This window comes from Thunnus maccoyii, chromosome 7 (assembly GCF_910596095.1).
Source record: "Thunnus maccoyii chromosome 7, fThuMac1.1, whole genome shotgun sequence".
Classification (NCBI taxonomy): domain Eukaryota; kingdom Metazoa; phylum Chordata; class Actinopteri; order Scombriformes; family Scombridae; genus Thunnus; species Thunnus maccoyii.
In genome coordinates this window covers 24662316-24685017 of record NC_056539.1, presented here as the reverse complement: position 1 = coordinate 24685017, position 22702 = coordinate 24662316, and the positions used below count along the sequence as shown (strand labels likewise).

Below are 22702 nucleotides of genomic sequence, written 5' to 3'. Positions count from 1 at the left end.
TTAGTCTACACTTCACGCCATTTCTTCTGCATTCATCTGGTTTCTTACTGTTGTTACTGTTTTTCTCTCTTGTAGTAAACAATTTAAAAACAAAACTAGCTAGTGTTGTGTTAAATTAAGTAAGAAAATGCCATAAAATTGAAAAAGGGGTTGTAGATCTTAGAAGGGAGGTAGGACTGGACGCGAAATTGGATCTAATTCTTGAAATGACAAATCTATAACCAAAGTGTAGGGTATGCACCTGTTTCAATCAATTATTTTGTGTCTATCACATATTTTATCGTTTAATCATGACTCGTAAATGCGTGAGCTTGTCAGATGTAGAGGATGAAATTGATCAATTGGCTGATGATACAGATTCAGGCTTGAACATGAAATATCATCTCCACTCAAAAGCTTATCTGATGTTGAAAATGAAACTGACATAATAAAGGAGAATGTAGAATCAGAGTTTCTGACCCCTGCTCAGTCTTGATCTTTTGCAAAAAATGGGTATGCTGAAAAGAAATGTCACAGAATTTGTAGTGCCAGATCCTGGTTCCCAAACACCTAAAATGGGGGGTAATCCCATACCATAAAGATAATACAAACAGTACAGTACTGAATTGTCTGAATGAATAAGACGGGCGGGAGGAATGCGCAATTTTGACGTCAGAGAGAAAATTTAACAGAGTTGAAATTAGATAGCATCTAGACTTGCATCGTATCAGGATGGATGATTTGAGAACAGTGTCTACACTAAGACATAAATTAACAGACGTTAATTTTTCAACAAACCTGGCTGCACCAAACGGTGTTTTGAATATAATGTTGAGAGGTCCATCAGTCCAGCAACGTGTACAATATTAAAAACCTAATGACCACAATGCTGCAACAATTCTGAATGAATTGAACAAGTAATGCAAAGCAATGACTGAATGCTTTCAGATCGGCTTGAATTTGTTGTCACAGCAGCTTTAAACAAACGAGGTGACGTGAGGCACAAATTAGAAAACATTCTGAATTTTTCATTAAACACAATAACTTTGTGTTTAATCTGCCATGTATACCCACATGTCTAAGAATGAAATCCAAGAACAGGCGCGACAAATCCATGTGAGTGTAAGATTTAACTTGAACCGCAAAGTCTCACTAGCAGATGTGTCGAAATTTGAGCAACATTTGGATGTATGTCTCTATCTGTATGAGGAAGTGTGAATACTGTTGTAAGGGTTACACAAGCCAGGCATACCACAAATGTAAATATTTTTGCAACATCTGCCTTGACAACTGTCACAAACAAGATTTGACAACCATATGTTGCCCGGACTGTTTGCACATTTGCAGATCTGTGTTTTGTTTTAAGAAACACAAAAAAGTGACTGAATACAATTAGCACTGCAAAAAATTTAGACCTTGTGATCGGACAAAAATATTGTGATAACTGTGGTCGTCTGCATACAATAAGTTACAAACCAAATGCTGTAGGTTATAACTGTCAGAAAGGTACATGCGGACATTTTGTGATCTGGTAAAATCAGACATTGAACATAATTGCTACATTCATTTGACAGAACCGTCTAACCCCCAGACCAAATATCTGTATTTCGACTTTGAAATGAAAGCAGAAAACAATAAACATGAGACCAATTTTGTGTGTGATTGACTTTGAAAAAGAAAGTGGTGGGATTCTGGTACATCTTGTGTCAACCTCTTTGTACCCTCATAACACACAATGCGTCAGGATTTGACAATTACATTATGTTGGATTATTTCACCAAACAGGGCATTGCATCAAGATTAACCATGCGCAGAAGTAAAGTCTTGTTAATGTACAATGACACTAAGGTGGCTCGATTCTTTCAACTTTCTCCCAATGTGCCTGTCAGACTACAAAACACTTCCCACACCTATTCAACACAGCCACGAAAGCTAACTATGTAGGTCTGTACCCTGAGCCACTTCTATGGGTATGATGACATGTCAGATAAACAAAAGGTCTGATTTCATGCAGTGGTACAATACAGTGTGTAATGTGGTGTTTGATTTCCAGTTTGAGGTTTGTACTTATGGAATCAACAGTGTTGTTGTCTTACATAAAGCATGCATTGTCTATTGTGATGCTGTTTGTTCATGTTGCATAGCTGTGTTAAAAACACAATTCCTGCCCTAAGACACACTGGCATTGACACATGATGGTGCATACACCAGCCAGCACAAAACCCTCTCTTATGTGTCTATGAAGTGGCTAGAATTTGAGGCATTCAAAAACAAAATAGAAATTTAGTATGCCCTGAATCATGGAGAAGAACAAATCAGACTGTATCATGCTGATGGTTATTGTGAATGTGACAATGTACGCACAGCATTTGGTGTTCTTCAGACAGTTTAAAGGAAAAACTGCAAGGTATAGACTGACACACAAACTCCATGTACAGGTAATGTGAGGACAAGCCAAAAAGAGCTCAGAGACTGTAAAGATATACAATGCACCTGAAAGACTTGTCCTGTTTGGGGGTCACACAAACGCATACAGACTACACTATAAAGTTGCTGAAGGTGAGACAGTAGCCAACTTAGATAAAAGATAAATGTAAGGTAATAAAAGAATGAAAATGGTGAGCTGTCATTGTATTTGATAGGAAGTTGGTGTTTTAGAGGGTGTGTATCTCTTTGTGCATGAATATGTTTCATGCATGAAATGCTATGACTATTTGACTATATCAACAGATACACCTATTTTCTGTGTAATACTAGTTTACCACACCTGTGCTCATAGAAAAACAATGAATACACTATTTCTTAATGTCTCACTCTTTTCACCTCTCTTAGCATATACGTTCAGGTTCTGCAGCATTGTTGGTGCTGAGCTGCCCAACATACATAAGAAGCCACTCCTCATGCAAGGCATATTCTTTCACAGCTGTCAGAGGGGCGACAATAACGCTTTAAGCTCAATCAGGTAAGATTTTTTAATTTTGCTAATAATGAAATGGGATAGTTATAACACTTAATCTGACTGCAGTAAATATTAACTCATATGATCCAGCAACAAGGGGTTTATGAGGGGGAACTGATTGTAGGTTACAAAGAAAGTGACAATCAGACTAACCTCGCACAAAAACAGAGGCATCTTAGTTATTTCTGACGACTAACAGTTAAATGGATGGGGGTGTATAATGTATGACTTTACAGCTAGGCTACTCAGTGGTTACAAAGGGGTTCTTGGTGTCAACATTGAAAGATGGAAAAACACCATAAATTAGTTGTATCACACTAGAATCTTACAAAGAAATTGGTGCTTTCACTGTGGTGCCTCCTTGGGTTCGTGGCTGTAAAATGGCAAAATGGGGTCACTCACTCACTCACACTCGCTAAAATATCGCACAGGCGTTTGCAGATGGCTTACAAGCTAGAGTTCACACACCCTTCAGAGTGCAGCAGCTGAGCTGAAGCAACTGCAGGAAGTGAAGAGAGATTTCTCTCCTTTTTCATCTGTGGCCAGTGTTTATATTTTTGATTGGATAGACAATTTTTGGAAAAAAAAAAAAAAAGAAAAATGAAGAAGTCAAGTTCTTACTTAGTTTCACATGCACTAAGTTGAAGAAGCCTTAAGATGCTCTTGAAGATGAAAAAGAGAAAAGAAAACATTCTTCAGGCACTCTTAGGCAGAGCATGAAGACAGGTTATATTAGAAGCCTTCATCAAAAACACTTTGAGGTCAAAACTGGTCAGTGTTTTAACCAAAAGGCGTATGCCTAACAATAAAGGCTTTTAATATATCTTACTTACTGTATATCTGCCTAAATGTGCCGGAAGATTTGATGAATGATTGTTTTTACCACACACACCTGTTAGATGTCACATACCGCAATGTGATGTCATACACCAGAGCAAAAGCTTACAGTTAATGTTTACCATGTGTAATAGTTGTGATAATTATCATATTGGAATAATTTATTTCTAACATAAAAATAATATTGGCTGGACGGCATTATTGCCAGTATTGTTGTGATGAAAGAAATCTGATTCAACTAGACATTTGCGAAACCTGAAAAGTCCTGCTGGTCTAACTCGTTATTCTTGCTACACAACCAACAGGCTACTAAGGGGCTCAGGTGGTTTATCAGTGCAGTGGAAACACAGGCTTGTATGTCTTGTTTATTTCTTGTAATTCATTTAAAAATAAAATTGATTTATAACACTGCTTAGGATTGAATCTGAAGGCAGAAGTGAGGCCTTACAGATTTACAGCTTATTTTCATACTCATTTGGCTAAAAGTGATTAATATGTCCATATACAGTATGTTTTGTGTTGCACTTTGAGACTAGAGATGTAGTTTATTGGTTATCCGCACACAATAAAGAGTGGACTGCTTCATTTATGGTTAATTGAAAGTATTTGCTTTGTTGCTGCCTCAGAAATTCTGTTAGGCTGCCACCTATCTGTATTTGTGAAGAACAAATCTGTCATGATCTATAGGCTAAAGATGTGGAGTTAAAACAGTGGTAGAATTCACATATTAAAACTTAATTTCTGGTCGGTTTATTTGACTTAATTTCAGCACCGTGCACTGTTCAAATAGCATGACACAACAATGTTTTAAATGCCTCTTCTTGTGGGGGGGTCAGTATTAAATGTACCAAGGTTATATTCACTGGGATTTACAGGAGCCTGGTTTTTGAATTGTGTAAATCATTTTTTATTATGTTATGTTATCATGTTGTACTATGTTAATGTTTTATGTATAATAGTAGTAGTAGTGTAGTAAAAGTCTTTACACAGTACATGACTGGTTCTAATGTTCTATGAAATTAAGGTGTGAATTGAATTAAAAGATTTTACCGTGCAAATGAATACAAGGTGCTCTAAAATCTAATTACATCATCTATTCTTGAGGATGCATATGTATTGTAAAAAATAATTGGTTTACTCATTTATTCACAGAATGATGCACGACACAGTTTTACTTGGATTTTATTGCTGGACACTGAGTACTGTGTGTTTGCAGGTTAATTGTTCTCTTTCTGTGACTTAAGTTCAACAGCCAATGGCAACTCAGCCCTTGACCAACTGGAGCACTGGTCTCTTTGACTGTTGTGATGACACACGTTCTTGTAAGAATTCAACACCACAACTTTTATACACTTATTCAAAATAATTTCATATTTTTTCTCATTTGTTTCTCTTTCTTCAAGCCACTTAAGATTATAGCCCCACTACATTACAACTTTATTACAACTTAAATCATGTTTTTCAGGTTGCTATGGTTTCTGGTGCTGCCCGTGCCTTGCCTGCACAGTTGCAGGAAACTATGGAGAGAGCCGTTGTCTTCCATTGTGTGACATGTGCAGCCCCGCCATAACAGCAGGCTGTGGGATACCTCTGTGTGCACCTCCCGTAGCCTTGGCTCTAAGAGTTGGCATTCGAAGCAGATACGGTATCAAGGTATGACACATGTAAAGTTTGAATGACAGCTTCATCCATATCTATAAAACTGAATTTACAATTTTACATATTTAAATGTTCTTTGAAGACAAACAGAGGAATAAAGTTATCAAAAACAACTTTTACATGCTTGTCATTTTCATCTTAGACATATTGAATCTTTCTACTTATTACTAAAAGTAATTGGATTTACTGATTGATGCAACACTTGTTATATAATAAGAGAGGAATGTACTCAAAAGAGCAGTAACGAGTTCTCTGGTTCTTCACAGAGTTCTATCTGTAAGGATATTGCATCTTCCTGCTTCTGCATGTGGTGCTCCTGGTGTCAGATGCATCGTGAATTAAAATATCGCAAGAAAAACACCACTGTCGTTGTCAACATGCAGCCCGCTCCAGTGAAGACGGCTTCCGGAAACCCAGAATAACCTGGAAATAAGGCGTTGTAACAGCTTCATACCGAGCTTTCTGACCTCTCATTGATTTGTTCCTTCAATCTACCTTTGAATCAGTTCTCTGTAACGGTCCTTCTCTATATAGATGATTATTATTTGGGTGTGGTGCTTAGAGTCTTTGTCTTGGCCTTTATTTTAAAGGAGCTGACAAGTTTGCTGTTGTTTGTTTTGTGACACTGAGGACAGAATTGGAGCATGTATTTATCAGTGAGTGATTCATTTTTCCTCATTGAATGTCTGTTCCATCATGAAAATGATTTGCTAAGAAGTTGGTAATTCTGATCAGTTTTACAGAGGGACTGACTAAATCTGCAATGTTGGCCAGTAGAAACCAGGTGACACCAGACAAACCAGTCCTGGAGCAAACCTACTGTTCAAAGAAAAGAACACAAGGTCACAAGACATGTCTTTGAGTATATGCAATGGCTTTCTGAAGGATTTTAAAACCTCTGTGTGGATTCTTGTTTAAAATGATCATTTTTGATCACATTTAATGCATTTTGATTTTGTCCAATTAAATTATTTGGAAAATTACATTCAATGTATGGAATTATTATTATTGGTTATGTGACTTTCAAATTATTCTGATGGGAAACATTTTTGTTTGTAGAAAACTTAGAGAATCCCAGTGAAAATTGTTGCACACAATGACTTAATGCTTTGTAACGTCACTTTTTTGTTGCTTTTGTGCTTTGTGTAAGTTATCTGTATGTGTGAAATCCCAACTAAATAAAAACAATTAACAAGATAATTAAAATAAAAATATTGTATTTTCATTCTTAGTTAAGAGTCTCTACCTTTCTAACTGATATTGCATTTTTTTGTCACTTAAGTAAAACTTTTCCTCCGTTGCGTCTCAGCTCAGTTCCATGTAAACAGAGTTTCACAATGTGTGAAATGAAACGGAGTGTCTCAATACTCTTTCTACCTCTAATGACCAGCAGATGGCGATATAGGTCCTTCACATGTTGCCTGGTTTCTCAAAAGTTCTGCTTTCAATCCAAAAAAACAAAGAACTCACATACATTTGACAATAAGCTAAACAATAATAAGGCAGTCCTGATCACAACGGGTTTAATGTGGCGATGATTAAAAGTCTTCGATATTTGTTGGCGGTAGTGTTACTGTGTTTGCTGCTCTTTAAGTCAAGCTCAAAGAGGTACACGCTGTCCTCAGGACCTGTTCTAACCACAAACACACTTTTTGGTGCCATAACTGACCAAAAATGTCCTCAGTGTAATGGGGCCTTGACTTGTTTCCAGTAATCACCTACACCATCACAAGCAGCATCTGGTACTCCATGACGTCCTTTAAGTCTGCGGCCTTCCTGTTAACAACAGCTCTCAGAGGAGTTGATGCTCTTTCAGGGAGGACATGAGTCTCCTGTGTCTCAGAATCAGTTTGATTTGCGTCAAGACATCTGCACTCAGTCCAATATGATGTTCATCTAAGCCAGCTGAGTGTGTACCTTTTGGTGAATCTTTGCAAGACTGAGTATCTACACTCAAATGATTTAGATTTGTTTCAAAATATGAATTCAACTTAACAGTAGACTGCATGAACGGCCTTTTATACATTTACAGCTCCACTGGTGTGATGTTTACAGTGGACTACAAACGGTTTTAAGAAACCTAGATTGGTGAGGCCAAGTTGCTGCTGTTAGGTGTGTCAGAAGAACAGTTTTATGTTTTTAAGGCTGTCACTGTCATCACAAGTGTGACACTATATCCTGTTGACTCTCTTGGTTGAGTTCTTGTCATCAGGTCGATGATCCTCGGAAACACCGACCATCTCTGACCTGCTATTTCATGAGAGGATTCTCTTAGTGGAGTTTGAGTTTTCTTCCATAATCTACAGTGATCATGAGTATTATTGCTAATCCAGTAATCCAAACGCTAATCCAAATAAAATAATTAAATTAGATTAAATAAATATGTAACCACAACAATTCAAACAAATGTGCAGAAGAAAATAAACTCAAGAAATGAACACAAAAGAAAACATCTAAACACAATATGATGAGACAGAGAGGTTAACAATTTCATTGTATTCTTAACATGAACTTTCAATTTCATTTCTCTCTGCACTTAGATTCAAGTTTGGCAGGTTTTTGTTTAGTTGTCCCACATGCGAAATATGCCGTTCCTAATCCAAGGCATCCTTTCATTCATCCCTTGCTCTAGAGGTGTAAAGACGTGTCCAGCTCACTCAGGTAAGATCTTTAAGTTTTCCAATAAGAAATGTGTCTTTAGCCTAAAAATAAAATTCAACATTAATCTAACATGCTGTAAATTCAGAACAAGGGGGTTTATGGAGACAATTTATAATTTTTTTTCACTTTGACATCCAAAGAACTGGTTGATTGTTGAGAATATACAATATACAATATACAATTCACTGTAAATCCCAGTGAATTGTATAGAATACTTATATGGAAAGATTATTGGCATCCACATTGATATATGAAAACACAATGAAAGGTATCAAATTGTATAAAAAAGGTTTTAGAAGGAGATCTCAGTGACTTTAATTGTTCTATGGAGACTTTTATTCTTTAAAGAACTTCTTTCAAACTGCAATGACAATGAACACCATCTGCAAATATAGATCACAACATTATTTTAGCTTGTCATTTTCAGAATATCTCTGTAATATGATCCCAACTCTTAGTTTTAGTTAAATAATCTAGGGCTTCACATATTTCAAATGTCATTATAATTTAAAAAAAAAACAAACAAACATAGCAACTCATGTTATTTTTCCATCACTTTGTATTGTTTTTGAAGACCTGCTCCAATTTTATCTCATTTTATCTCTTTTATCTCATGAACTTTCCCACAGGCTATTGTAGTGACATATTTAATGTTGCAGCTCTACTCAACAGTTAGTTGTTGTGTTTTTCTCACATGGTTTAGGACTGTTTTAGTTGAATTGTTTAAATTTTGCTAATGCAGTCTATGCATCCTATTCAGAGGTTTTCCAGTTGGCTGTAATAGAAGGTGATTTATTATTCAAAGCAGAACATCATATATTAAATCCCCAAGTGAAACACAGTGCTGGGTGTTATTGCTGCTGCCACAACTGGAGGCCATTGGATTGATCTGGATTCCTGATTAAAAAAAAACAAAACAAAACATATAAACAGAAATTTTTTTATTTAGAAAAAATATTTGTATTTGCATAAAAGTAGCTGCCACTGGTTCAAATGTTCAGAGAAATAAAGATGGTATGAATTCCAATCAGCTTCTCATTATCTCATGAACAAGTTGAGCAACAAGTTGCGCCAAATCTAATCAGATTACCTAGAAGATGAGTATGTGGGGCAAGAATGTAATTGTCTGACACCAGTTATTGTTCTTAGATGGTTTTGTCTTTTTTTCCCAGAATGCTTTTGCTATGCATTGATTTCTGTGTGATAAAAGGTTACTTGTTCAGTTTCTACAGCTTGACAGCCAAATGGCAGAACAGCCCTTGACAGATTGGGAAAGTGGCCTCTTTGACTGCTTTGAAGAAGTCAGCACATGTAAGAGTTGATACCACAACTTTGACTCATATTCATTCAAAAATAATAATAAAAGGATAAAAGTCCTTATTTTTTTCTGGTTTGTAAATCAATCTTCAGTGTAACAAAGTCACTTGTTGAGTTTGTAAAACTGTTGATTTATCTGCATGTTTTTCAGGTTGCTATGGTTTCTGGTGCTGCCCTTGCCTTGCCTGCACGGTATCAAATAGATTCGGAGAAAACAATTGTCTCCCATTATGTGACATCCTCAGCCCTTCCATCTGTGCAGCCTTTGGGATACCTCTATTTGTGCCTCCCGCTGCCGTGTCTTTGAGGGCAGCCGTACGAAACAAATATGGAATCAAGGTATGATGCATGTTGAGCTGATGTATACACTGCTTTCATATAACATGTTGAATAAAAGCGAAGCAATGTTATTTGAAAATATATTTGAATTTACAACTTTTACACATTTGTACTTCGGTTCGCCACAGGGTTCTATCTGTAAGGACATCGCAGCTTCCTGTTTCTGCGTGTGGTGCTCCTGGTGTCAGATGCACCGTGAGTTAAAACATCGTAAAAAAGTCCCCGCGATCATCAATATACAGACCCCAACTGTTGTCCAGATGCAGCCTCCAATGATGATGGTTCCTGGGAACATAACCACCACTGGTGTTGTGACCCAATCAAATGTCGTCATGGCTTCATACTAAAGTTTGTGGCTTCTGATTGGTTTTATCCATCTATCTTGGTATGGAACTTTGATTTAGCTCTTTCTGTTGTTTGGGGTAATGAAGATCAAATCCATGTATGTTTGTATCAGTGAATTGAATTGGCATCAGAATTAACTGCATGATTTCTTAGTTTCTTGACACTACTTTAATGATAATCATAATAATTATGGTCTAATGAACTGAATGATTTCACCCTTTTTTTTTTACCTCTATTAAGACAAAGAACACAAAATATGCTGTCAATTAAATCTTAGACAAAAACAATTAATATTCAAGAATAATGTGATCAGAATCAATACTTTCATGATTATATTAAGTGCATATACATTGCAGGAAAGTATGATGACGTTGAGTGAAACTTCTTTTTGTGTCAACAGAAGCAACAGGTTTTTCTTGGCATGGATGTGATATGATCAAATTACGATGACAACACAGATGTTGACACTAATTAACTAAAGTGAATTCATACCTTACTTCATAATCCATTACACCGTGCCAACATACCAGAAAAGTACACTCACCAAGCTAGAAAAGCTGGTTACTTGACCCAGTCAAATGCGATTAACCACTTATCTCGGTGTTGATCTTTAAAATTAATTTTCATACTTTTTGATTTCATTTGTCTCTCAGTCCTTTGTCAAGCTTGCTTTAAAGAATGAAGGAAGTTTCCAGAATTTTAAGCGTCATAGATAAAGTCAGAAGATAACAAGGCCTTGTTGTCTGTTTGGGAGCGCTCTACCTGAAGAATGTATGACGGGAACTTTTAGTTTTATAAATAAGCACTTAAATAATTTGTTTATACCTATTACAGTTTGTTCTTCTCTATCTGTTTAATTCATGTTTGGTAATTTTGTTTGTTCGAAACTTTGTCTAATTAAGCACTTTCAAATAAATTTTCTTTACATTGTTTTCTATCTACACAAAAGAAAAGAAAGAAATACAAAGAATTAGTGTGTTTTCATATTTGTTTTATATTCATTTATGTTGATATGTGGGGTCGTACAGCATGCCCTGCTTTTAGACATACATGTTTGCCAGGGCATCTTTTCCAAGAACAAAGTCAGTCCTTTAGCATTGAAGAGGATTTTGTGTAGTAAAAAGTCCAAGAGTTGAAGGCCGAGGTTTTTTACAATCCCAATATTTTCTTTCCTGTTAAAAACTGCTTGCAGAACGATGAGCCTTTTACCAAAACGATGAAACTGGGAGTACCTGCCTTCACAAAAAACCTGTCGACAGAGCAGAAAAGACAGTGACTCAGCAAGAGTGTTGAGGAAGTAATGCCTAAAGAAAATTTCCATGGTACAAGATAATACCCTCTCACACATACATTTTACAATCACAGTGGATGACATTTATGCAAGAATGTGACAGTCGAGATGCACACACACCTCTGAAGAAATTTCCTTGTTACACCTTGGCACTTGCCAACAGGTGACATTGAATTAAAAACGTTACTATTTTTTTCAGATCTGTTTCCTTGTTGCTTCACTAGACGACAAAAAAAGGTGAAGGGAGGAAACGTCTTCGTCTATTTTTAAGATCGGTTGCACTCAAACGTCATTAAACACAGAAGATTAGGCTGAGTAATAAATAGGGTTTTAAGGCACAGACACTAAGAGGAAGTCGAAAAAGGCTGCCAAGTTGTGTGAGCATATAACATCAAACATAACTTATTTTTTTATACAAAGAATCTAAACAAATTTTGGGCCTAATAAGATAAAAAGAAGGCTTGTGGAAATGATACATTATTTGGCTACATCCACTAAGTAAGTGGTTTATAGTTGGCTTTCTTCAGTAAAATGCTGATTGCCTGATTTAACCTGGTTCCTTATGTGCATGTAAACACCGAAAAATTGAGAATTCTTACTGGCCAAGGTATAAATCAAAAATGAGATCCACTTTATGGAAACCGCACTTGGTCTCAATGGATGTACCTTTTATGCTGTAACACTTTCAAAAGTGTCGTTTCTGGGTCAACTTGGTAGAGTGTCTCTTTCTCCACATCTTCAAAGAACAGCTACAAAAAAAAAAAACATCAAATGTGATTAATGCGGGATTATAAACCACTGATGTTACTATTACAATCATCTAACTTGTTGATATAATGATCCTGTTTTTGGGAATGAAAAATAATCCTCATTTGACATTATACTCTGGACCATTTATTACTGTTGATTACTTCAGGAAACAGCATACAACAACATAATATTAAATATCACTGTAACCGAAAATAGTGAATGTATTCACTCCGTTGAAGTTTTACAACGTAGCACTACACAGATTGTAAAAATAAGACAGTATGTTAATCATTCAGTTAATAATTATTATCCTGAATAGGTTCTGATATTTGTGCTTCAATAACCAATAACATTTAGGCAAAGCACACAAACCTGCAAATTTTGCGGGTGATATTTTCTGTCCGTGTCCCAAGGTGGAAGTTCCTCTCCAAACATGACAGCCAGGTGGTCTATAAAACTGATACAGGAAGACAAATAAAAGATGCATTCCTCAATTTGCAGCTGAAAAGATGAAAATGTGATGTATGGAGTTCCCTGAATTGATTCATGGGTTTAATGGGGTATGTTACATGTTTGTTTTTCCTGTATTTTTGACAGTACAGAATGTTGTAGAACAAGAAACTTAATGCATATATAAGAAGATGTTTTTATGTCTCAGAGGGAAATGAGATGAACAGATAAACATACTGTTCATTAGATATTTTTAATTCTCCCTCTAAAGTGTTATTGCCACTGACAGTCCCTGCCAGTTCTACACATGTATTACAAATAGAACAAGAAAACACTGCTGAACTATGTGTAATTTCTCCAATTAGCTGCATGCAAGTATAGAATATACCAAATCATGACACAGTAAGGACTTTAATAGAGTAGAAGAAGAGGACTTTACCAGTTGCTCTCACAGAAAGCCGAGATGAAGTCACTCTGTTGATGTTCAGGGTAGAGGAAGAAAACAGGCCAGTGCAGGGAGCCCTGCTCGTCCAGGAAGACCTGAGCCCCCGTCGCCTCCTGAGAGCTGAGGCCATCCAGACTCAGCTCTGCGATCGCTGCCGAGGAGCCTTCATCCTCATCCTCACTGTCTGAACCACGCTGAGGAGGCTTCACAGACCGGTAGAGCTTGATGCCTCGCTCCTGCGTTAAGCAAACAAAAATGCATCTAATTATTGTAGGAAAGGAAGGTTTGCATGATGTTTTAATCGATGCACTGTTTGAGACAGAATCAGTTTCAGATATAAAGAACCAGACAGACACTTAAATTAGTTAAAGCTTCATCTTTCTCTCAGTTTAAAAGGAGGATGCTTACCTTTATAGCAGCCAAAAGAGCTTCTTTCGCGCCATGCATTTTTTTTTCTTTGGCCTTGGCCTTCCTGGCATCTCTGTCTGCTGCTCTCTGAGATACAAAAAATAAGCCAGGTTATTTTTATATATTATTAAAATTTAGATATTTTCAGAATCATTCATAGTAATTCCTACAACTCTATCCTCAATGCAACTTCCACCCCAAAAATCATTTAAACTCATAAAAATGATACCTTGTGTTTATCGGCTGCTGCTCTCAGCTCCTGCAGCTTCTTGTCTGTAGGATGAGCTTTAAGTCCCTCATCACACCACCGGGTGGCTTCTGCAAAGTTACGCAGCTCTATACAACACTGAGCACCTGCACAAACATACACAGGACATTTAAATTACTATATATATGTAAAAAGACCTTAAGCATTGTTATGGTTTCTTGTAATTTCTTCAATTTCTTGTAAAAATGCAAACTTAAGATATGTCATTTAATAATTTCGTTTTAGAGTACAAGGTACTGTGAAATGACATGTTTTATTGCATATTGTTTTTATTTTATCATTATTATGATACTATCTTTTGCGCTTTTCTGTTATTGTTATAAATTATAACTACTAACTGTACTGTTACTGCATTATACAAGACACTATTACAAGTGAAAAAGCTGTATGAATGTATTACACACCTCTGATCAAGGCTTTCACGTGGTCTGGTTTGATCTTCTTTGCAGCTGCAGCATCATTCAGTGCAGAGCGTATGTTACCTGTGTGACAGAAATTAAAAATGAAAATGGAGAAACAGATATAGTTATAATTACATGGACAAAGATATTTTGTAATATTTTGACCGTCCCTGGTGCTAGTTATGTACTCATGTCCAAAAAAGCCATAAAAATATCTTCATGGCATTTAAAGAAGAAATCTTTACCGAGATAGAAGTGTGCCGCGGCTCTGTTGGTCAGAAGAACAGTGTCGAGGTCCTGGTTGCCACATTTCTTCTTCAAACCTGCTGTATATGCCAGGATGGCCTTTTCGTAGTTCTTATCTTTAAAAAATGAATTTCCCTCATCTTTCAGGCTCTGTGCTTGCTCTGGAGAGAAATGAGGCAAATTCAGTGTTGGAATCTAATAAGTACATTTACTCAAGATAAGACTTGATCACCAGCAGTGCAGAAAACAAGGAAACAGATACTAGGAGTAATAAATGCAAACAAACATTCAATCTATATACATTATATAAATATATAACATTAAAATACTTGTATATTGTAAAAATAAAAAAATAAAGAAGTTGTGCAGAAGTAATGGTTCTGGTGGTGTAGATATAATTTTATATGTATATGTTATAAAGATGAAGTAGTGAATACAAAATATAAAATATGCAGTAGTTCTGTACTTAATCTTTAATATTTTAAGGTATTTGTACTTTGCTTGAGTATTTTCATTTTATGCTACTTGATACTTCTACTCCACTACATTTATTTGACAGCTTTAGTCACTCTTCAGATGGAAATTTTACATAAAATAACATAATGATACAATTATAAATTACACTGTATTGTTAAAGATTAAACCAGTGGTTTCCATACTTTTTGGCTTGTGGGCCCTTGCAAAAAAAAAAACACTCAAAAATGTTTTTCTTCTTGTTCCTACACTTGTATGTTTGAGCTTCACTGTGCAGAATGATGTATGTGCAGAGTTTGTTTTCACATTCATCTGCTGAAAGCGGGAAGTTTCTCTGTGCTCATTGAAAACCCAATTTTAGGGGACCTTTAGGAGGCTGGATTTGTGATTTGGTGAAAAAACTATATCAGACCCAAATTATTATTCAAAGTATTTTATATACATCTTAAAACATGTCTGGATGAGATCTTTCAGTAAAGGGTCTGAGTACTTCTTCCACCACTGGGAAAATTAACAGTTTCTCACATTTACATCATGTTATGACACTAGTTTCATTTAATGCTGCCTTGTCTTCCCATTGAAGACTAAAGTAACTTATATGTATTGCAAAAAGCTTTGGGGACTAAAAGCTGTGGTCGACCCACCCTCTGGAGGCCTGTCTTCATCGTGGACTATAGCCTGGATACAAGCCAGTTCTGGGTACTGTCGTGGATCGATCTCTTCAGGGGCAGTTTTCATGAACATTGGCACTTTATTGAACTCCTGGATGAGACAAAAACAGATTTAACTGTAATTTTACTTCTATTAAGTGACCTGTTTGCTTGCTAGCTAACAAGAAGACATTAAGGTGACGACTCACTTAAATAAAAAAATAACTTTCTAGCTATTGCTGGTAACCGATAATCACTACATTTGATTGTTACCTCTTCCCAGGTGTCTTCATTGAAGCCATTTTTGTATCTCTGTGTCTTGAATTTGTCCATGAACTCGTCCATGCCATCGTCGCTATCACTGTGTACCGCCGAGGACGCCATTTTTCATCAACAATATATACACCAAGCGATGTTCTGTTGTTTATTATCAGATAATCTCTGAGATTAAATTACTGCCACCAGCCCATCAGCTGTGACAGAGATACTTAATGTAGAAGTTACCTAGCTACCTTGTTTACACTGTTAACATGTGCATGGGCGGTACAACGTCATAAATGTTCCGTACGGAAACAGTGAAGTGATTCATTGGTTCCACTGCCGTCAGCTGAGAACATTTATTAAAGCACTATATCTAAGTATATTTTAACGTCGTTGTACTCTGCTTATTTAGGCTCCTTTACTCTACCTAATATTTACAGAAATCAGTTAATGAAATATGATTTATTAAACCCATCATTTAAATATTTCTTACAACAGCATGAGTAAAATTACATACGATAATTAGTAGGACTGCAACTAATGCAAACTAACTCAATTAATCTTTTTGTCTATGAAATGAAAATAGAAAAGTGCCGATAAATATATTTCGGAGCTCATGGTGACGTCTTCAAATGTCTTATTAGATCAACAGTCCAAAATCTAAAGACATTCAGTTTACTTTAACGTATGATGTATTTATAATTGTGTATTTACAGTATTTTTTTTGCTACTTTTACTTAAAAGGACCCAAGTTCTTCCACTACTGGAAAAGGTCTTTTTTTATTTTTTGCTGTTCCTTGACTTTCATGACATGGTTGAATACACAATTTAAGAAATACCATCATTGAGCTGAATCATGATAGCTGTGATTACAGATGTAAATACATATTACAACACAACAGCAATTATTCCTTTTCACCTCTGAGGGTTCATGTCTTTATTTGCAGGGGAACATGAAAGGCTGCAAAAAATGAAATTGTAACATTATTGTCTTTTGCATCATGGTAATCAAATGCTATTTAAGTTGTAATGTCCGTTATCAGGCTTTTGTTGTGATAGTAAGTACATTCCAATAATTAATATAACTAGTGTGTAAATTGTAGGTCTCATCACTTTGTAAATCAGAATATAGAACGGAAGAGAAACTTCCAGTCCTCTCACTGACATATGACAAAACATACAAGGCTTTTATCTTCTTTTCCCACCACCTCACTCAACGCATCACAAACATAAAATGAAAACATTAATTTCCAAATTCAGAGTTGGCATTCATACAGTTTCCACTCTTCCGAGAAGATCAAAGAGTCCATCTTTACTGAGAAACATCGTCTCACCCGTCTGCTGACAGATCACTTCAAACCTGGGTGTATCCTCTAGAGCACCCTGCCCTACCACAATTACATATGGGTAGCCCAGTCTGCTGGCATCCTTCAGCCGCTTACCAAAGGTCATCTGGGTACGGTCATCAAGAACAACTTCACCTCTCAAACGAGGCAGAGTCTCTCCCAAAGTGTGAACCAGTTCTTCAGCCAAGCCTGCCGCATCGTCCACCTTACTGCCCTTCTTTGGGGGTAAAACACAAACCTGGTAAGGTGCGAGAAGGCCTGGCCAGCGGATAGCTTCTTCTGTTGACATCACCTCAATAGCTGCAGCGAGAATACGAGTTACCCCGAGACCATAGCAGCCCATCTCTGCGATGCTAGGCTTGTTTTGGGCGTTGCTGAAGGCGGCATTGAACACATGAGAGTACTTTTTGCCCAGGTAAAAGGTGTGGCCGACCTCTATGCCCTTAGACTCTACCAGTGTGCCAGTTTTGCACTGTGGGCAGTCAGTTCTGTCTGCTGACATGGTCTCTACATTGGCAGAGAAGGAGCAGTTCCCACAGACCAGAAGTCGGTCCTCGCCGATGTCAGCCGGCAGCTGGAACTCATGGGAGAGCGTACCGCCGATGTTTCCCGTGTCTGCCTGCACCTGAACACAACGCAGACCTAGCCGGGCGAAGAGCCTGGTGTATGCTTGACACACAGATTCATAGGTCTGGTAAGCAGCTTCCTCGCTCACATCAAAGGAGTACATGTCCTTCATGTAGAACTCCCTTCCTCGAAGAAGCCCAAACTTTGGCTTCGGCTCATCTCTGAATTTGCGGGTGATCTGTTTTAAAAATAAAGAAATCGTGATGTCAAACTGCAGCTTAGTACAAGAGAATACACGGTTAATAACAGGTAATGCTTACCTGGTAAAGAAGCAGAGGGAGCTGTCTGTAGGAGAGGGTGGCCTGATGAGCGACGAGAGTCGTTACTGCCTCCTCGTGTGTGGGACCTAAGCAGTAGTCCACACCGTGCCGGTCTTTCAGACGGAACAGCTCCTTTCCCATCAAATCCCAGCGCTCACTGGTTTTCCAGAGATCAGCGGAGCACAAACTGGGCATGTCCAGCTTCTGCCCACCGATCCCCTGCATCTCTTGGTCAATTACTCTCACCTGTTGATTACAGACAAAGGCGATGACATTTACATTACATTACAACCAAAGCAGGAGCTTTTAACCAATCCTTACACTCATATTTTTTACACATATGTTCTAATGCAGTGGGGTTTGGGACACCCTAAGGTGTCTCAAGATGATATGAAAACAGAAAAAATACATTTCTGCAACACAAAATTAAGTATATTTTTGCAGACTTCAAATGATTAAATTAGTCTTTGGCCAACATTTAGCAACATATGGAGGCTGAGATGGGTTGCAAATTCACACTGCTTTATTCTAAAGGCATCACAAGAGGTTGGGAATCTGTACTCTGACTGTCAGATATGACATGTAATCCTAATGTAAACTAAACTACTGTATGCATATTGTCTATATTTTAATCTTTTAATATGGATCTCCATTAGTTTCCCTTAATTCCTCTACATGAAAAAAGGTATCAAAGAAAAAAGGGGATGGCAGCAACATTTGCACATTAATAACAGTGAATTAAATGGACCGATTTTATAAATGAAAAGGTGAGCAAAAATTTTAACATGTTAAAAATAAGCTGTCCAGAAGAAATAACTGAACAACTATCATTACAGCAATATCCTCCTACATGACTCAATAGTCTTTGAATCAGTGTCGTTTCCATTTTTGATCCATCTTATGTTGCAGACTTCTAGAAAAAGCTCTATAGAGAACTGATACTTTTTAATAATGCAATGTATTTGTGGTCATGGCCAGATGACTCAAGCTTATTTGATGGTTATTATTTCTTAAAAAAATAAATAAATAAAAATAATCTCACCAGCTTCTCCATGGAGCGGACGGTTGCAGGAAGGTAGTAGTAGCAACCTGGATTGGAGGGATGGATGAGTCCAGCCTGCTGCATGAGTCTCTGGCTCTTACAGGTCATCTCGCCTTGCAACCGGCTGTCCTGCCCCACATCACGCAGGTTTGAGGGCTGGTAGAGGCGGGACACCAGCAGCGTGGGTTTGATGTGTCTGGAGTGAGTGGAAGCAGGAACAGCGGCGTGCTCAGCGCAGCCTGAATGGTTCCTCCTGGAAAGGACCGAGGTTCTGTGGAGGCGCTGAAAGACTCTCTGCCAAACCTGATGCATTACAGGCTCCATGATAGATCTGTTTCTGAGAACAGATGAGACAAGTCAGTGTTGAAAAGTAACCAAATACATTTAGTCAAATACTTTACTTAGATACAAATGTGAGGTAATTTACTTAATAGTGGATGTAAAGTATTTAACTACCAATATTGTACTTTCTATTCCACTGCAATTATTTGATCAAGGTGCAGTTCAGCATTTATCATGATATATGTTGTGTTAGATTATACTACCCAACGCAATATAAAGTAAGGCTGCACATGACATTTCTTTTCATTGATGGTTAACGAGCTTAATACGTTTTCTATTAAAAGTCTGAAGGTAGTGAAAAAGTTGGTCAGACACACAAATATTCTGTTTGTTTTCATAAACAATAAAAGAAAAGCAGCACACTCCCACATTTGAGAAGCTGGAACCAGTCAACCGTCCACATTTTTCTGATCGAAATTATGAATAAAACTTTCTGTCAATCTACTAATCAATGAATTGAGTAATCGTTTCAATTCTGAGATATAAAGTAGTTAAGTAATTGTAACTCTTGCTTGTGCAGCTACAATTAAAGTACAGTTTCAATGCATCAGTAATAACACAATCAGTAACATAAGTTCAATAATATAAATAATATTACAGTCTGCATAACAAAAAGGTTTTATACTTTGTAACAATATATTTTGCTGTTTAAACTTCTGTACTAATGTATACTTTTGAATGCAGGACTTCTACATCTCCTGGAGTATTTTCATATTGTGGCAAAGCTACTTTTACTTTTTTTAACAGCATTGAGACAAATGCATTTTATCTACACTAAGTGCCAGGTTATATAGGCAAAGGGAAGGAAATACAGTCGCTGCATGCAAGTAAGTTAGTTAACAGGTGAAGTCAAGGTCGTCACAACACAACACTCAGTAATATCCTCCTTACATGTATCTGTTGTGTCCTATGAATTAACCACAGATGTATTAAATAATAAACACTGTGGATCCGCAGCAGTGTTGTGTGAAAATGTAACGTTACATGTCACTGACAGATGTCCACATTGTCAGCAGTGACAGGTCAGAGATGCTTCTTACCAGATCCTTTCCTGGTGGGCAGTTCAGTTAGCCATCTGTTAGCTTTTCCAGTTAGCACATAGCTGCGTTTAACTGCAAAACATGTAAGAAAAAAACTCACCTAGGTGCCGGCAACGAATGGGTGATTTTTCTGAGTAGATTATCGGGGCAACTGAGCAAAGAGTAGCATTTCTGCTAAGTTGACAAGCTGCAAAAGCACATTGAAGGTCTCTACACCACGAGCTGAAGGCTGAAGGCTCGTCGGTTTATATCGCCACCTGCAGGCCTGGAGGAGCCGATGCAGGGATGATTACTGCTGCTGCTGCTCATGGATATATTATAAGATATTTATATGATAGATGTAGCAGCGGAGCAGAGGAGAGAGACTGAGATAGCGATGTAACCGACCTGCGCTCTGGTACTCGACATGGGTTTTTTTTCTTCCCCAAAACAAATCAAAACAAAATTTTAAAATATTTGTATGAAACAAATGTTTTATTTTGGTTTTTTTAAATCCACTATTTGTGCTTTGCCAAATAATGTATTTGTATTCAGGCACACCCCTATACCCTACATCACCTGAACTCACGCAGGGATCTTTTTCAGAGACAGAGTATGAATCTAGCAAGTTGTTTCATTACATATTATCTTCACATAGAATGAGTGCTGCCTGAGAATATGAGATATCTGGCACTTCACATAGACATTTCTGTATTTTGCTTCCTCTGCATGACATGTACCTGCTGGCAGTGGGACTGTAGTGAGTTTAAATCCAGTATAAACCAGGCCAGGTCTGCACCCCCAAAAACAAGGATTCACTGTCCTTTATTATCATCTCACCACAGCGACATTTATACTTTTCAGTATCAAACGCTACCAATTAAGAAATGAAGTTACATTTCCTGGGCTTGATGAAAAGGTACGGTAAATGCACAGGTTTTAAAACTTTAGAAGAATTAAAATTAAGGTTTAAACAAATAAAAAATAGAAAAAGAATGTAAAGAATCAGGGTTGTATTGGCACAGGCATTGAAAACCTATAGCAGCATTCATTAACATGGATTGTGCAAAAGATTTACAGTTTATAAAGCTGGCTAATGTTCTACAATACAGAAATACAGAATAAGCAGAGTGCAGAGGTTCAAGACGAAACCTTAGAAGGTGCAACATACACCTTTTTCTTAAAAAGTATAAGCCTTACTTTTACCTTTTCAAAATATTTGTCCTCAAAAGTAGCTATACCAACACTTCAACGCAGCTTTTTGTCCTCTATCTTAACTTTCAGTCCTCCTCTCCCAGTGCCTTAATGCAAACTTACCATCACACACAAGCAGGGCTGCAAGTAGCGTTTCTTTACACTACGCTATTTAGTAAAATGTCCTTAAATTAAGTTTTTCTAGATGAATAATTACAAGAACTTGAGCTGTTTCAGGAAGGGACCCTCTTGCAGCATGGTGGAAGAAAAAGTTCTTTGTTTGCAATGTAATGTAAGAAGTTTTGTTTTTTGTCTGTGTTACAAATGTTTCACCACTGCAGCTGGCTGAGCACTTGTATATGCATGACACAATAACTAATTAACTATTAATCTCTTGATATTTTGTTAATTTAACAGCTTTCTGATAACTAGCCCCATTTAGACAATGAAGCATCAGAATTGACTAATGCCCACTACCCCTTAGCCTCTTTGGCCTATATATTGTTTGTTTTTGTTTTTAATTGAAGCCTCAGTCACATTCAGATTTTCAGCCATTCATTTCAGACATTTATGTTCAGCAGATGTAGCCCTTGGCTCCTAGATCACCAGACACTGGCCTCACCTGCTGCTGCACTTAATGGGTTTCGCCTCCGACAATGCAATAAGTGTGTTGAGTCATGTTCTGTAAATTCTGGATATGGACTGACTCAAGCTAAAAACAGGATGTGTTTACAGTAAAAAGGAAAGGCAGAAGCAACAGAGGGGAAAAGGGATGAAATGTTCAACAGCCTGAAAACCTCTTAAATGAGTCATTTAGCATTCACATCACTTCACCTCCTCATGGTGTCATATTACATTTACTTAGTTGTTAAGTGAAATTAAAAATGGTACTGCACATGTCCTACAAAAAAACTTTACAAAACCATATTTGCAATGTTTTAACAGTGAGAAGGTTGTACTTTTCCATCTGTCATGAGACATTTTATTATGAAAGAGGTGCTAATTGTCTACTGTTTGTCTCCAATTGCTAGTTTCTTTCTTTTTTTATTTTTTATGTAGATACTGTAGTTGCAAAACCTCAATTTAATATAAAAATTCTTGTTGTTTTGTCTAAAGTAATACTCTTCAGTAA

The 22702-nt window shown here is 37.1% G+C and overlaps 3 protein-coding genes across 4 annotated transcripts; 1 reads left to right on the top strand and 2 right to left on the bottom strand.

The window, feature by feature from the left end:
• Window positions 1–8019: 8019 nt before the first annotated feature.
• Window positions 8020–10451, top strand: LOC121900565 (cornifelin homolog A-like). Its single transcript, XM_042416986.1, has 3 exons — window positions 8020–8095; window positions 9528–9751; window positions 9880–10451. Exons 1-3 carry the CDS (start codon window positions 8020–8022, stop codon window positions 10096–10098), a joined length of 519 nt encoding a protein of 172 aa, XP_042272920.1. The 3' UTR covers window positions 10099–10451.
• A 619-nt stretch (window positions 10452–11070) lies between these two features.
• Window positions 11071–16053, bottom strand: ttc4 (tetratricopeptide repeat domain 4). The gene is made up of 10 exons (XM_042417738.1): window positions 15753–16053; window positions 15474–15591; window positions 14355–14516; window positions 14113–14190; window positions 13670–13794; window positions 13441–13527; window positions 13027–13268; window positions 12510–12594; window positions 12054–12136; window positions 11071–11345 (listed from the first exon to the last, which is right to left on the bottom strand). Exons 1-10 carry the CDS (start codon window positions 15861–15863, stop codon window positions 11246–11248), a joined length of 1191 nt encoding a protein of 396 aa, XP_042273672.1. The 5' UTR covers window positions 15864–16053; the 3' UTR covers window positions 11071–11245.
• A 595-nt stretch (window positions 16054–16648) lies between these two features.
• pars2 (prolyl-tRNA synthetase 2, mitochondrial) lies at window positions 16649–20668 on the bottom strand. Of its 2 annotated transcripts, none has more exons than XM_042417737.1 (4): window positions 20498–20668; window positions 19016–19346; window positions 17974–18219; window positions 16649–17891 (listed from the first exon to the last, which is right to left on the bottom strand). In XM_042417737.1, exons 2-4 carry the CDS (start codon window positions 19337–19339, stop codon window positions 17010–17012), a joined length of 1452 nt encoding a protein of 483 aa, XP_042273671.1. In that variant the 5' UTR covers window positions 19340–19346; window positions 20498–20668; the 3' UTR covers window positions 16649–17009. The 2 variants fall into 2 exon arrangements, with proteins under 2 accessions (XP_042273671.1, XP_042273670.1); XM_042417736.1 differs by having other exon boundaries at window positions 19016–19352; window positions 20498–20667.
• Between the last annotated feature and the right edge of the window lie 2034 nt (window positions 20669–22702).

What these genes read in the sequence shown, in the direction of transcription:
- LOC121900565 (XM_042416986.1), top strand. Translation starts at nt 8,020, where the DNA reads ATGCCGTTCCTAATCCAAGGCATCCTTTCATTCATCCCTTGCTCTAGA. An exon ending in GACGTGTCCAGCTCACTCAG is followed by an intron (nt 8,096 to 9,527) that starts GTAAGATCTTTA and finishes TCACTTGTTGAG; the next exon opens with TTTGTAAAACTGTTGATTTA. An exon ending in GAAACAAATATGGAATCAAG is followed by an intron (nt 9,752 to 9,879) that starts GTATGATGCATG and finishes GGTTCGCCACAG; the next exon opens with GGTTCTATCTGTAAGGACAT.
- pars2 (XM_042417737.1), bottom strand. Translation starts at nt 19,339, where the DNA reads ATGGAGCCTGTAATGCATCAGGTTTGGCAGAGAGTCTTTCAGCGCCTC. An exon ending in TCCGCTCCATGGAGAAGCTG is followed by an intron (nt 18,220 to 19,015) that starts GTGAGATTATTT and finishes TGTAATCAACAG; the next exon opens with GTGAGAGTAATTGACCAAGA. An exon ending in TCCCTCTGCTTCTTTACCAG is followed by an intron (nt 17,892 to 17,973) that starts GTAAGCATTACC and finishes TTTTTAAAACAG; the next exon opens with ATCACCCGCAAATTCAGAGA.
- ttc4 (XM_042417738.1), bottom strand. Translation starts at nt 15,863, where the DNA reads ATGGCGTCCTCGGCGGTACACAGTGATAGCGACGATGGCATGGACGAG. An exon ending in CGTGAAAGCCTTGATCAGAG is followed by an intron (nt 13,795 to 14,112) that starts GTGTGTAATACA and finishes ATGTTTGTGCAG; the next exon opens with GTGCTCAGTGTTGTATAGAG. An exon ending in AAAGTGTTACAGCATAAAAG is followed by an intron (nt 11,346 to 12,053) that starts GTACATCCATTG and finishes CTCTGTCGACAG; the next exon opens with GTTTTTTGTGAAGGCAGGTA.